Below are 13,800 nucleotides of genomic sequence, written 5' to 3' on the forward strand. Positions count from 1 at the left end.
CTGAGAAATCTACAGAGAAGGGGGTTTCTAGAGGAGGACAGGGCATTTTAGCCTGGGAATGTTCAAACTAAACTTCCAAGCAAAGATGTCAAGGAAGCAGCTGATGCTCTAATCTGGAATCAGGGGAGAGAGCCAGTCTGGAGAAATAGACAGTTTAGTTGGAGGCTGCCTCCAGATAAATGGTTGTCTTACTCTTAAAAATTTCTAAGAAAAAGACCCTCCCTTTGCCAACAATTTCTAGAGTATCACCAATTTCTTTGGCTATTTAAACCCACTTTATTTCAAGAGCCTAACAAGCTTTTTATGCCTAGAACTTCCTCTTGCAGGTGAAATCATCTCAGAGGTTTTCTTAAATTTAGACTTATACTGTGGAAAGTCAAGTGGAATACACTGCAGAAATGACAGGATCCAGGAAGCTACCATTTAGGGAGAGAGCATGTCAAGGGAGATTTGCAAGAACAGGACCAGTTCCCCAACATCCCCAAAAGGTCAAGCTTTTAAATAGTTTGAAAACAATAAAGAGCCTTACAAACGTCTTACCAAGATTTAATGTACATTTATTCTTAACACGTGGAACATATAGTATAAAGATTTCATACTGAATAAATGATATTCATTAAGCCAAAAAAGGAAAAAAGGAGGAATTTACATCAAGTTTTAGCTACATTGTTTGAAATACAAATATGCAGATTTTATCACTGAAAAAATCTCAATTGTGTTTCTTCATCAGGAACTTCAACTGAACCTAGAACTTTTTCACACCTCGATTAGAAAGAAAACAAAACAAAACAAAAACCCAGAAAAAAATAAACTATAAGTTGATTGGCTGCTGAGACAGCAAGGACTTTATACAGAGACCTGTACAGCATCACGCCAAGAGGGGCGATGTCTGGCAAGAGATTAAATAGCTGTGTCTCGCTTTGTGCAGGTCACCAACTTGTTAACTCGTCATACTATAAAGGGGTAGCTGGGAGAGGGACCGAACTGTGGGGATCCAAGGGTATGTGCAATGTACAACGTCATATATATACACACGTGGCAGCGCAGTCGCTGCAGCTAAAGGTTAAAACCAGTTCTAAGAGGTGATCTCAGGGTTATTCATACAATCAAGGAGGAGAGAAAGAGGTCAGGGTGTTGTAGGTTCACACATGATACTTTGGGGGAAAAGCCTTTTTTTTTTTCTCCTCAACGTTTAACTAAAAACATTTTTAAAAACTACAGCTTGCTGCTGACCCAGCATTTTCTCTTGTTTCCATGTGAGACATTATTATTACAGTATGTTTACAGTATCAGGTGTACAGTACAGTACATGAAAGGGTCTACACTCTACTGCACAGGCCTCTCCAGTGAACAGGGTCTGTCCACAACTGCGAACTTCTCGGCTCCTGCAAGATTGTGAATGTACAACAATAAACCACACACAGTTCAGCAGTCACCATTTTTGTCCTTCAGGTTTTTTTTTTTGTATTTTTTTCCTTTTTTTTTTTTTTTACCATTAAAAACAGTTATGAAATGTGGCATCCCGTTGATGCAAGGACCGGGAAAGCCATTTTTATTTTATTTTTTTTTCCCCAAACTCACTGTAAACGACAGTAACTTTGGTTAAAATAAAAAAATCTTCTATGTAGGCAGAGCTTTGTCTTTTCAAATAGGGTGGGGTCCTGAGGGGGATAAAGTGAGGACAGGGAATAGAAAGGTAAGAGGGAGGGAGGGGGGAGGAAGAGGAGGAAAGAGAAACAGGAGAAACTTTTTTCCCAAGGGAGAAGCTGGACAGCACAGGGTAAACTGGATTCTGAGGTGGTTTTGCATAAATAAAGGGCAACAGTCAGTTTCTAAGTTCTCCACACACGCACACACACACAGGGAGGGAGGTGTCCCACGGCTGTCATGACTGGCCAATCAAAAACAGTACATCACAAATGACTTGTGAAACCAATGAGTTCATCAACGGTGATACCGAGATGTCCAACAGCCGTGACTCGTACAGCGTGAACTCTGAGTGGTTCTCGTCCACCTTGGCCAGGGCCAGCAGTGCACGGGCAGCCCGTCGCATCATGTCCACACTAGTTGGCTCAAAGGGCGGGTTCTGCATGTGGAGCAGGCTGGCTTGGCTCTGCTGGAACTGTGTGGCAGCAAGACTGTCCTCCAGGAAGCCCAGGAGGTTGCCGATGCTGCCCTTCTGCACTGCAATGGCTCGGGCTGCCAGGCTGTCACCCTGTGCCAGGTTGGCCAGCAGTACTACGGCCATCTCCCGGCATACCGGGTTCTTTCGGTCACTGAGGAAGCGCACCATGGTGCTATACAACTTCTCCAGGCGGCTGAAGGGGGGTGTGGCCAGAATCAGGTCCACATTGTTGTCCTGGATGCTGAGTTTGCTGAGGGTTTCCAAGACCAGTCTCTGGGGGGAGAGGACGGCGTTGGGGCCCAGAGTGGAGAAGGGGTCCTGGGCTTCAGCTGAAGGGCAGACTGCCCAGTGTAGAAGTCCGTCCAGGACAGGCAGGCAAATGCTCTCAGGGTATGGGGAGAGGTCCAACTGCCCCGAGATGTTGGCGAGCGTGACCAAGGTGTTTTCCCGAAGCATCTCCAAGCAGTCCCACCACCACTCCACTTTGTTGCAGCTCACCCCTTGGTCCTGCTCCTCCTCCTTCTCATAAGTTAGTGGTGCCTGCTTCCGTTCTGGGTGCTTGTGGTGCAGAAGGATCAGCTTGCCGAGGATCAGCAGCAGCCCCGGGTGTTTGGACATCTCAAAGTCGTTGCCTGGTACAAATGACAGGCTTCGGATGGTATTGGAGACACAGACGCAGCGCTTGGCAAGGGAATCCTGCCAGTCCAGAAGGGTGCACAGTGGGGTCTCATCTTTACTGTGGGGTTCATCCTCTAGGATCTTGATGTTCCGGTGGCTCTGTGCTGGGCTGATGCCAAATGGAAACTTGTTGCTTTCCTTGGTGGCCTCTACACTCTTAGCTCCCTCCTCGGTCAACGTGCTAGACCGGGTTGACAACATGTCATCCATAGTGGCTGTGATCCGTTTTTCTGGAGGGCCATCAGGTGGGGGGCCCTCCTGCTCTGCTGTCCCTGGTGTACCTTCTACCGCTGCATACTTCCGGGTGACTGGTGGGCAGGGCACATGAGGCCGGGTAGGCAGCAACTCTGTCTTGCTCTCAAAGTGGGTCTGGATATGCTCAGTGGTGTCCCCCCCACCAATCCGCCAGTGCAGCAGGCCACTGTCAAACTCCTGTACACGCCCAAGCTTATCTGAGCAGTCCACCACAAATGGGTCATTTTTCTGTACGATCTTTACTGGAAGCTTGTCAAACTTACTAATCAATTTCTCCTCACTATTCTCTGGGGCTGCCTTGTCCTTGCCTGAAAAGGCCATCTCTTCATCATTTTCAATTACTTCCTCCTCCTCTTCCTCCTCTAGTTTAGGACCTAGAAGGTCTTCCTCCTCCTCCTCCTCCTCCACAGGGGCTGGACTAGACACTTTGCTGTATCTCCCAGGGTCCAGTAGTGTTCTCTGTCCTGGGTCACCCACCTCGTACTCCTTTAAAATGCCAAAGATCTCAATCAGGCAACGTCGGAAGTATTCCACAAGGAGCTCTAGCAACCCTGGGAGCTAAAAGAGAAAGAACAGGAAATAAATTAAGGGAGAAAAGTGAGCTAAGAGAATCCTTGACTTGAGAGACCTACCAAGGTCATCTATCTAATCTCCCCCACTTTCCTTCTAAGTCAGACATCTGTATCACAGAGAGTCAGAGTTCTCCTTTCCCAAAGGCTCTCCACGAGGCAAGTTGTTTAAACTCTCCTCTGCCTAGCACAAAGTTCTTCCTTCTGCCCAACCTATCTTCACACAAACCTGCAGGATGGAAACACTGACCAACAACTCTGCATCTCACCTACCAGTGCCACTCATCTCTCAGCCTTTTTCTCAACAAATTTCTGCTTTTCTTCACCAGGCCCAGTTTCCTACCCGTTGGTCACTGTCACTGTCCCTTTTAAGACACTCTCTACATCCCACTGCCAAGTGGAGCCCAAGCCTAGGCATGGTGGGATGACACCTTCCAACATGAGCTGAGAGAGGGAATTAACGGTGCACAGATGTTCATCTGCTCTCTTCCCCAAGCTCCCCAACATTCCAAGAGGCTGTACCTCTCTCTGTGCATCATGCAATGTAATGAATAGGATGAGGCTTAGGTTCTCCAAACATTGTTCCAAGCTGGTGCTAGACAGACCCACATTCTAGCTTAGATCCTAGATAGGCCATTTACCCCTAGAAGAAAACATTAACCTCCAGTCTGATTAATCTCTAGCTGCACAGTACAGCAGAAAGGAAAAAATTAGGCTTTACAGAGTTAAAAAGATCTAGGTTTGAATTATGACTTTTCCAGGAACTATCTGTTTAACTTAAACTCTCTAAGCTGGAGTTTTTCCATCTTTCCATTGAAAATGATGGAAATTCCTAAACTTTACAGGGTTGTTTTGAGATCTAAATGGAGTATGTCAAGAGCCTGGCTTACAGAAATTGCTCAGTCAATATTTGTCCCTTTTCTTTCTCATAGGAGGCAGACTTCTGAATCAGAAAGACTCTGCTAACAGCTGTGTGAACCTGGGCAAAGTTAAGACTCTGAGCCTATTTACTCATCTCTAAGTGGCCACATCTGTCTCAGAAGGCTGTTGTGATGATGACACAAAAGAAATTATGACAGACCTAGTACAAAGTGAGGGCACAGTAAATGGTAACTATTAATAACAATGCCCCCTAGTTTCAACTCCTTGATAGACAGGTTGGTAGGTACTGAGGATGATAAAAGAAACAGCAGGATGGTGCAGAAGAAACTCTTCCCAGCTGAGAGAATTCAAGGTGCTTGTCCTGCGGAGAGAGGGTCTGGAAAATCATCTCTGCAAGGTCATCATTAACACCCTCCACCCTCAGGCCAAAGTGCACCTCTGTACACCTCCCACTCTACAACTTAGGAAAGTGGGATCAACAAAGACCTCTTCTGTTCAGAGTGGATGAAGAAAGAAAGGGAAAATAAAGAACCTGCTCTGGTCACTAATATAGACCACAGGTTCTTCTTGGTAGTCTAGAAAATACAGTGTCTTCACTATCATCAACAGAATCTGCATTTCTTACCAATACCAAAAAGTTTCTCCTAAATTCTCTTTCAAGTTAATCCTGATTAACTTAATTACACAAATTATTATTGTTCTCAGTATTCTGGGCCCATGTCCAGAGGCAAAGTACTGGCATAGAAGGTATCACAGAGCAAGTGATGGAGAGACCAAGCTGGCTAGGGATGGCTTAATTCCCTGTGTCACTTAGCACCATCGACTTCAAGAAGATCCCAGGCCCTCTCAATCCTCCCCCGGCACCTGTACTCACCTGACTGAGGTTGAAGGTCATGATGCTGTTGTCATCATACAGCAGGATGTTAATGGTGTCTAATGCCCACGTACTCTCTGCCAGCAGCCCAGACTTGAGGGACATCATTACCCGCCATGCCTCTGGGGTTCCTGAAATAAACCTCCATGTCGTCCATCCACCAAACCCAGGTTGGCTGGAGCTCCCCACCCCAGAGCTGGCTCATCAGTCAGGCTACTCTAAGAAGAACACATGGTGGGAGGTGGTTCCCATCTGGGAGATGACACACATCTGCCCCTCATGGCTTCTAGGCTCTGTTTGGACATCATGGCATGGCGATTCCTTTAGTAAAGCCCGACATCAGCTGATTTCTTCCTTACCCAAAGTTTTTTGCTCTATTTTAGTCAACACTGGACCAGATTTTAACTCATCCAGAACACCAGGATGGAGACAGAACAATGAACAAGATGCAAAGGGGCAGATTAAGCAACCTAGTCAGGGAGGCCTCCTTACCGATGTCTTTCATTGTGAGCCGCCTCCTCTGCTTCAACACAGGCTGTGTGGCTTCAACAGAGCCAGGTGGGAAGGTGATGTCCCGCCGAATCATAGGGGGCTGCACAGGGGTAGGTGCTATGTGTGAGGCAGGTACTGGGGGACCTGCCTTCTGCATCTTCATCCCAGAGTGCAGGAATGGAGACTTGCTAGGAGAGGTGCGGTTCTCCATTGGCCGGGGCAGGGGAGCAGGGCTGGATACCTGAGGAATGTGATTCTGCATGCTTGGTGGGGGCTGGTAGTTGGATGGAGGGGGCCTTGTCATGGGAGGCACGGGGGCAGAAGGACCATATGGGGGCTGGCGTGTGCCATGGGAAGGCCATGGGCCTTCATGGTTGGCCCTCTGATCCGTGTGCAGCATTTCATCTGTTCGGTTCACTCCATGATAGGCAGGGCCTTGGGGGGCAGAGCCTGTGCTCTGCCTGTTGGCATAATTGTAGGTCATGTCATTACGCCCCTGCCACATGGTGCCCTGCTGAGCAACCTCAGCCGATGCCTGTATGGGGCCGCCCATCATTTGCGGTGGCATGTTCTGCTGGGCATTGGAGCCAGGGGGTGCTGAGACACGGTCTCGGCCAAACTGGAATGGAAACTGGTTCTGGGGGCCGCCTGCTGGTCGGCGCTCAGTAGCAGCGGCGGCAGTGGCAGGATAGGCGTTGCCATACTGGTTGTACACATCTTGCTGAGGGGAAGGCTGAGCAGCTTGTTGCTGGCTGGCAGGCTGGGGCTGGGCTGGGGGCAACTGCTGCTGCTGGGGCTGCCCCTGCCCCGTGCTGTATGGCACGCTGTACATCTCCCCTTCGTGCCGCTTGGCAGGAGGGCCGTATGTGCCATCCATTGGCCGCTTGTAATTCTAAGACAGGGACAAGCACAGGGGAAGTTAATACTCCGCACTCAGGGACACAAGATCCACAGCTGCCAAGAGGGCTACACTAGGCACTTGCTGGGCTTACTTCTGACCCTCTAGAAGAGAGGACAGAGACTCCAAGGGAACAAAGGAGTCACCTTTACAAATTATCTTTTCAAGTTGTTTCTGAAAGCAAGAATCATTCTTTATTCCCCTCTCGCTCTCCCATGCTCTAAGCAGAAAAATGTGGAGAAGTTCAAAAGTCAAAACAAGGCCTGCTTCTAACCCTTTTGGAGAACTAGAGACTGGACTAGACTTGAAATAGGGAAGAGTGAGGACTTGACTCTTAGACAAAACTGGCTATTAGAGTGGGAGAACACCACCAAAATATCTAAAGCGGGCTTCTTAGACTTCTCAACTTAGTTTTCTAACTAATTGGCTCTCAGAAGGAAACTGTGTCAGCCCACCCACCGCCCTCCTCACCTGCTGCTGCTGCTGATACATTGTGGTCTGCTGGCTGGGGAAGGGGCTGCCAGAAGGGGTGCCTTGAGCGGAAAACTGATTGCCATAGGAATCATGTCTGCAGGAAGGAAGGAAACAGGATTAGGGTGGTAAGCGGAAAAGCTTGAGACACAGCAGCACTGAGACCAGGCTTTACTCACCGTTGCTGCTGCTGCTGCTGCTGCTGTTGGGGGTAACGGCTAGGAGAATACATCCCCGAGTCTGGGTTGGAAGGCATGAGATTCGGCTGTGGGGCTCCAGTGCCCATGTTTCCCTCGGGTCCTATTCCAGGCTCCGTCCTAAACAAAATTGGAGAAGCAGGTTGAGTAGTCCCTGACAGCTGTGGGGTGCTAGGGTGGGACAGGAGCTGGGGCCATGCTTACCTCACTCTGTCATAAGGACCTCCATAGGGATAGTGCTGTCGCGGTCCCATCGCCACATTTCCCAGCCCAGGGCCGGCAGCTCGACTATAGGGGTCCCCCATCCCGCCGTTGGGGCCCTGCCCTGAGGACATGAAGGGATCACTCCCTGGAGCTGAGAGCAAAAGGGAAAGCAGTGAGCAAACTCGTCAGTCAGCAGGCCTAGCAACCTATACCTTGCTTGCCCCAAAGACCCAGGCCCTCTTCAGAGCTCAAGTTTGTTCCAACTGTTTTCCTGACAGGTTTGAAACAGAGATCTAAAGAGGCCCCAACCAGCAAAGAACACATAATTGTAAAGGGGTGACAAGGTGAGGCCAGGGAGAGGGAGACATGAAAGGAGGATGAAGAGGGGTGGTTAGGTCCAGAAATGCCTTATCTCAGAGGATGGCTTGACAAGAACCTCGAACCACTCTCAAGATATCCCCCCATTTCCCTGGCCCTGTCCTCAAGGATGTAAGGCCAACAGCAATTGGTCACCTTTCCTCATGGTGCCATAAGGATCCTTATTTGGCTCGTAGGACATGCGCCCCATCATGTCAGAGGTATTCATACTGGGCTGGTACCCAGGGTTTGGAGTCATGGAATTCCGCTTCTGGAATGTGGGGTCACTTCCATCAGGAAAGGCATCCTGGATCCCGACGGAATTGCTCCTGCTCAAGAGTGAGAAAAAGCCAATTAGACCCCAAAGAAAGCAATTCCTCTGATAATGCAAGGCTCCTGGGAGTCACTGGCTGGGCAGGCAGAGCAGGAACCACCCCGAGCTGCACAGGAGCACATTTATTTTTGCTCAGGATCCCCCAAACCACCTGCCTCTGCTCCTAGCCTTACCTCATGCCTGGCAAGGGGGGGATCTGGCTGTGTGGTGTGGATGCTGGAGTTGGTGGCTTCAGGTCTCCTCCTTCTGCCATGGAACTGCTGGTTGACTGAGGTGTCTGTGGCCCCTGCATTGACCCTGATCCTGCTGTGGAGAGAGATGTAGGGTGAGCAGGAAAGGACTTAACTCTCTCAGAAACACACAAATGCCCTAGGATCTCTTTGAAAAAGATTGCTAAGGCTAGAGCTGGGGTTCTTTAAACCTAAATCGTCCTCCTCAGCAGGGGATCTGCAAGGCCAGGTAATAAAGAAGGCAATTTGAGGGCTCCAGCACTCCTTGCTGCTTTCATATCTGGAGAACAGGAATGGTATGGTGGCCATCAGCATGCTGGTGAGTCCTTGGGTCTATGTCAGCTTCTCTGACTACTCTTTACTTCCCCAAGGACCTATATCTAACCTGTTAAACCCTGTGCACAAGCTGGTACACAAGCTCCCAGTCAGAGGCCCTGGAATGCTGGTTGGGAAGGCTCCATCTTGCCCCAAACCTGCAGAGCACTTTAGGAGCCTAGGAACTCCTATTCTCAAGCATCCAGTACAGTATCACCACTTACGTTCGAAAGTTCCTTTAAACTGATGAGCACAGAACTACCAGTAATTAATATTTCCATTAGTTACCATTCCCAGCAGCAGATATCCCACTGCTTAGGCCTCCCCAGCTGATGAGTCATCTCAGGCACTCATTACACCCTCAGAGGTCAACACCAGGGCACGTGTGTTTACACCCACCTTCTAGGAGCTCTGGCCTTCTTCCCTCCCCATGCCTGTCCAGGCCCCATCCTCCTCTCAGAAAGGAGGGTGGGCAGAGGCACTCCTAGCAGAGAGTTCCATTCATATCCCCTCCCCACCCCCTCCTTCCCATTCATTACCATCTCAGCTCCCTGGGGAATTCAGGGCTCTTGTCTGAGCTGCATTCTAAGGTGCTGACATCAGTGGGCCAAAGCTCCCAGATGGCCCTGCCTCACTTGCTGTTTGTCAGATTTCCCTACTCCGCTGGTGTCCCTCCCACTTACTAGTTTACAAACACTTGGCAAGATGCCAGGTGCACAATGAAAATTAAAACTTAAGGGCTGCTGCAGACTATTTCCCAAGGGAGTTGCCACTGCCCACTCTTTAGTTTGCAAACCTGTTAAGTTCTGAGATAGGACAGGGCAGGGCACACATCCCTGGTGGCAGGCACTGGTGAGTAAGGAGTCTGGACCCTTGAATGCTACCCTTGAAGGGTAAGCCTTGATGAGACTGCTCACCCAATCCTTACCAGGAGAGGGAGGCTGGATCTTGGGCTGGGACTTCTTGGAATCAGCAGCTGCAAAGATGTCTGGGGGAGGGTCTTCTCCCCGTTCAATCTTGCACTCAAAGGCATAGAGACACTGGATGTACTGCTTTTTTAAGGAGCTGGCAGCACTGCTTGAGGTGCCGACATTGAGGTTGGTCGCAAGTTCCCGCCATTTTTTGTTCTTGTTGACCTGTACAAACAACCAGAAGATTTGGGGTGCATCTTCCATCTGGTTTTCCTGCCCACAAACCCCAAACTTCATACCCCATGAGGCTACTATGTATTCATCTTGTGAAATCAGTTCTCAGTTAACCACAAAAGTTAACTTCACTTGGTGGATAGTCCACAACAACGAACATTAAATTCATGGTTTCCCTCTACCCCAGCAGGCTTTATCCACAGATCACTGTAACTACCAGACAGTGCTTATTCAAAATGGGGCAAACTTCACATCACTATCAATCAGAGATAACAGAATTCAGAATGTATGGGCTTTGCTTTACACAAGTGTACTATTGAAAAATGATGTGCAGATCACCATCAAATCAAAATCATATGTTAAATGCACTCATAAAAACTAACATCTTAAGGGGGAGGGTATAGCTCAAGTGGTAGAGTGCATGCTTAGCATGCACGATGTGGGTTCAATCCCCAGTACTTCCTCTAAAAAGTAAATAAATAAATAAACCTAATCACCTCCCCACTCCCCCTCAAAAAACAAACAAACAAAAAAACCTAACATTTTATAAAATGGAGACCTTTGGCATTATCAACGACCACCCTACTTGACTTACTTTGTCAAACCGGTGGTTTTCATATCTGATTTTTTCTTCAGTGTGGGGTTCCTTGCAAATTTGACATTCTGTGTCACTGCTCCCTGCATCTCAGTGACATATAACTACAAGCCCCTCTCCCTCACCAGTCGCTGTCTTGATTGTCCAGGAGATGCTTCAGGCCCCTTGACTTCTTTTGTACCTTCCCAGTTGCCAGCCTATAGTTCTGCCTCCTTTCCTCAGCTTCAGAATACACTGATCAAGACCAGTCCCCAATCCCCACAATTAGTCTTTCTGCTTTAGCCAGGCAGGTCTCCTTCTTCATGTATTCTTATGTTTATTCATCCACCATGTGGTAAGCCTGTCTCTCAAGGGCTAGAAAAACTGGCTTTCCAGTCCCAATCCACAAGGAGTTCAATGTTTTGATACCTGCTGATCTGGCACCTGTGACACCAGAGAGAAGAGTGATGAAGAAGCAAAGAGAGGAACAACCTAAATGGAGGGGAGATGACCAGGAACACTTCCTAGAGCAGGTAACATCTGAGCTGACTCTTGAAGGTTGGAGGCAGCATTGGTAGGGTATATTCCAGACCCTTTCCTATTTCCATGCCATCTGGGCCAGTCAACTGGCTTGGCCCCTCCCTCTACCTAAACCCTACTAATCCTTCAGAAAAGCTCACGATTCATCTTCTGCTTTCTTGGCACCTTCACAACCTAACTTATAACAGCACTCTTTCTCCTCTGAACGGTCTTTAGAGTCCAACCACATCATAGCATCTAAAAGGATAACAGCCTTTTGCAAACTGGAAGACAGACCCAAGCTTTGGGATTCCTTCTACACCTCATCCTAGGTCCAGTGAATCCAGAAGCCTACGTAATCAAAACTATTTTAAACCTAACCCAATGCACCCCCTTTCCCTACAGGTAGGAGAGGACTGACTATGAGAACTCAACATCAGGGAGAATGGCAGGAATGAGCCGAGGGTCACCTAAGAAGCCTGCTGTAGCTTTGCTTCCCACGCCAGTTATGTGGCGGTGTGCACGTGTCTTGTTATGTTTTGTTTTCCTTTGTGGGGGAGGGGAATAAAGCCTAAGGGAGAAGGAATTCATAACTGACTGCTGGTTGGCTTCATTCCAATCATTTTCTTTTCTACTGGTGACAGCTGTTTTCCTTTTCTGATTTAGAAGGTTTGTAATACAGCCCTCCCCACCACACCTCCCCCTGAGCTCAGCCACAAACTCAGATCCAATAGCAGGCTCCTGCTAATGACTACAGAACATACACAGGAGGAAAGTTTGCAAAGCACAGTGTGCTGTCTGCCAGTGTTGCTTCACTTGTTTGCATCCTGGGCTGAGTGTAAAGCAAAGATGTAAGGTATGAGGACAGGGGAAGGCTCACGATGGTGGTCAGTTCAGAGGTTTTCAGCAGAGGTTAATCCATTCACTTAAGTCTCCCATACAGAGTAACTAAGCACAACTTCCCACCTACTTCTTTCATAAACTATTCCTATTAAATAGCTCCTCAAATCCCACTTCCATTGGGAAGCTTCTTAGAATGAAAGGATCAACAACTACACTGGCTGCCCTTGTACCATCTTGCAGGCCAACTTATGTGGCAGAAATCTTGCTGCCAGCTTTGCTTATTTCTAGTTTCTGACAGTCTAGCAGGGTACATACTGACCCTCCCTTACAAATAAGAAAAATAGGGCTCAGAGTGGTTATATACCTTAATTATGGGCCACACATTGTAAGTGGCTAAGAAAGAATTCAAAACCAGACCCATGTCTCTGAACCCTGCCCTGTCTACTATGCCAAACTGCCTGCCATGGAATCAGAATGCCCACTGACTTGTTCTATTTTTGCCCCCCAGGGGGACTCTGGAAACACAGTAAACTTAATGTTAATACTTCATACTACCCACAGAGGTCTTAGCCTCCTCCCTTTGCCTTATCTTCTAGAAGCCCCGAGCTCCCTGGTCTGTCAGTATGTAACTCAGCAGGAGAGGGTGATATGCCTGTGGGATGCATGGTACCAGTGAAGCCACTGAGTACCTAGAGAGAGACTTGTTGAAACCACAGGGGAAGCCAAGTGCAAGGTACTCACCTGAGTCAATCCACCAATCTCCTTCACAGACACATAGAGGCGATACAGGTCCAGAGGTTTCCTACCCACAGCAGGCAGATTTGTCATGCCCATGGCCTTCTCCTCCGTGAAGGCCAGGTAACGGTCCACCCACATCTTCCTTTCAGGCTCACCACCCAGCTCATACAACTTGGTGATCTTCTCATTGGTTGTAGTAGAAGAACTGGATTTCTGGAAGGGGCAGGTCAAGAGTCACAGGAACTGATCAGATTCAAAACCTATGCTAAGGGTCTTAGAAGTCCCTTGATTAGGGCAGTGGTAAAGCTTCTTATTCTGGGTTGGTCACTAACATCTGCCCCTGCCTTCACAAAAACCAAAAGGGAGCTAGACCCTCCTATAAAGGAAGGAAGCTAACACTGACTATACATTATGAATTGAGTGTTGTGCTAGATGCCTTTACACATCAGGTGTTATAAATTATTCTTCCCTTATAAGACCCTTATCCACCTGACATCAATGTCACCACTACTCCCACATTACTACCCAGGAGCCTGGACACACTTTCATAGACTATTTCAGATAACTCAAGAAAACTCAAAACATGATCTCAAGACAATGGACTAAAATGAAAAGAAACTTCCTTCTCTCAAGAAAGGAGGAGTCTCCCACCTGCTTGAGTGTCTTTGGATATTACCCTAGCCAAGACAGGATGACTAAAGGGGTCTGGAAGTCAGACGTGAAGGTCCACAGGAAGTGGCAGCTATGATCTTTATTTCCTACTTTATAAGATATGGAAAATGAGGTATGACAAAGGGTGGGACTGTTTCAAATGACTCTGATATTGGCAGGTCCTCAGAATGCCAACAGATAGCACACTCAGGACCAACCTACAGAGAGGCCAAGGACCCAAACTCCACCTGCCTCTTCTCCCCCTTTATAGAACATAGGGCACCAACCATTCCTGCTATTCTGAGTAAGGTCCAGGAAGAGAAGAGTAACTAGTTGCCCATGATATACATCATCTATCGATGCATGAGGACAGGGGTCACAGTTTCAGAGTGCGCTGTACAGAGAATTCTACACTGCAGATCTGGCATTTCTTCCGTATCACACAGCTG

The 13,800-nt window shown here is 48.1% G+C and overlaps 1 protein-coding gene across 2 annotated transcripts in view; it reads right to left on the bottom strand.

Moving 5' to 3' along the window:
* Positions 1-536: 536 nt before the first annotated feature.
* The window catches only part of ARID1A (AT-rich interaction domain 1A), a 67,371-nt gene continuing 54,107 nt past the window's right edge, over positions 537-13,800 (bottom strand). Inside the window, exons 11-20 of one of the 2 annotated variants that reach the window (XM_074377083.1) lie at positions 12,704-12,913; positions 9,810-10,017; positions 8,510-8,642; positions 8,159-8,334; positions 7,646-7,796; positions 7,424-7,561; positions 7,245-7,341; positions 5,876-6,767; positions 5,384-5,514; positions 537-3,616 (exon numbers count right to left, since the gene is read on the bottom strand). In XM_074377083.1, coding sequence (XP_074233184.1) covers positions 1,886-3,616; positions 5,384-5,514; positions 5,876-6,767; positions 7,245-7,341; positions 7,424-7,561; positions 7,646-7,796; positions 8,159-8,334; positions 8,510-8,642; positions 9,810-10,017; positions 12,704-12,913 — 3,867 coding nt within the window. In that variant the 3' untranslated portion in view covers positions 537-1,885. The remainder of the gene's footprint in view (positions 3,617-5,383; positions 5,515-5,875; positions 6,768-7,244; positions 7,342-7,423; positions 7,562-7,645; positions 7,797-8,158; positions 8,335-8,509; positions 8,643-9,809; positions 10,018-12,703; positions 12,914-13,800) is intronic. The other variant, XM_074377084.1, reaches the window with a different exon arrangement.

Source organism: Camelus bactrianus, chromosome 13, assembly GCF_048773025.1.
Source record: "Camelus bactrianus isolate YW-2024 breed Bactrian camel chromosome 13, ASM4877302v1, whole genome shotgun sequence".
NCBI classification, from domain to species: Eukaryota; Metazoa; Chordata; class Mammalia; order Artiodactyla; family Camelidae; genus Camelus; species Camelus bactrianus.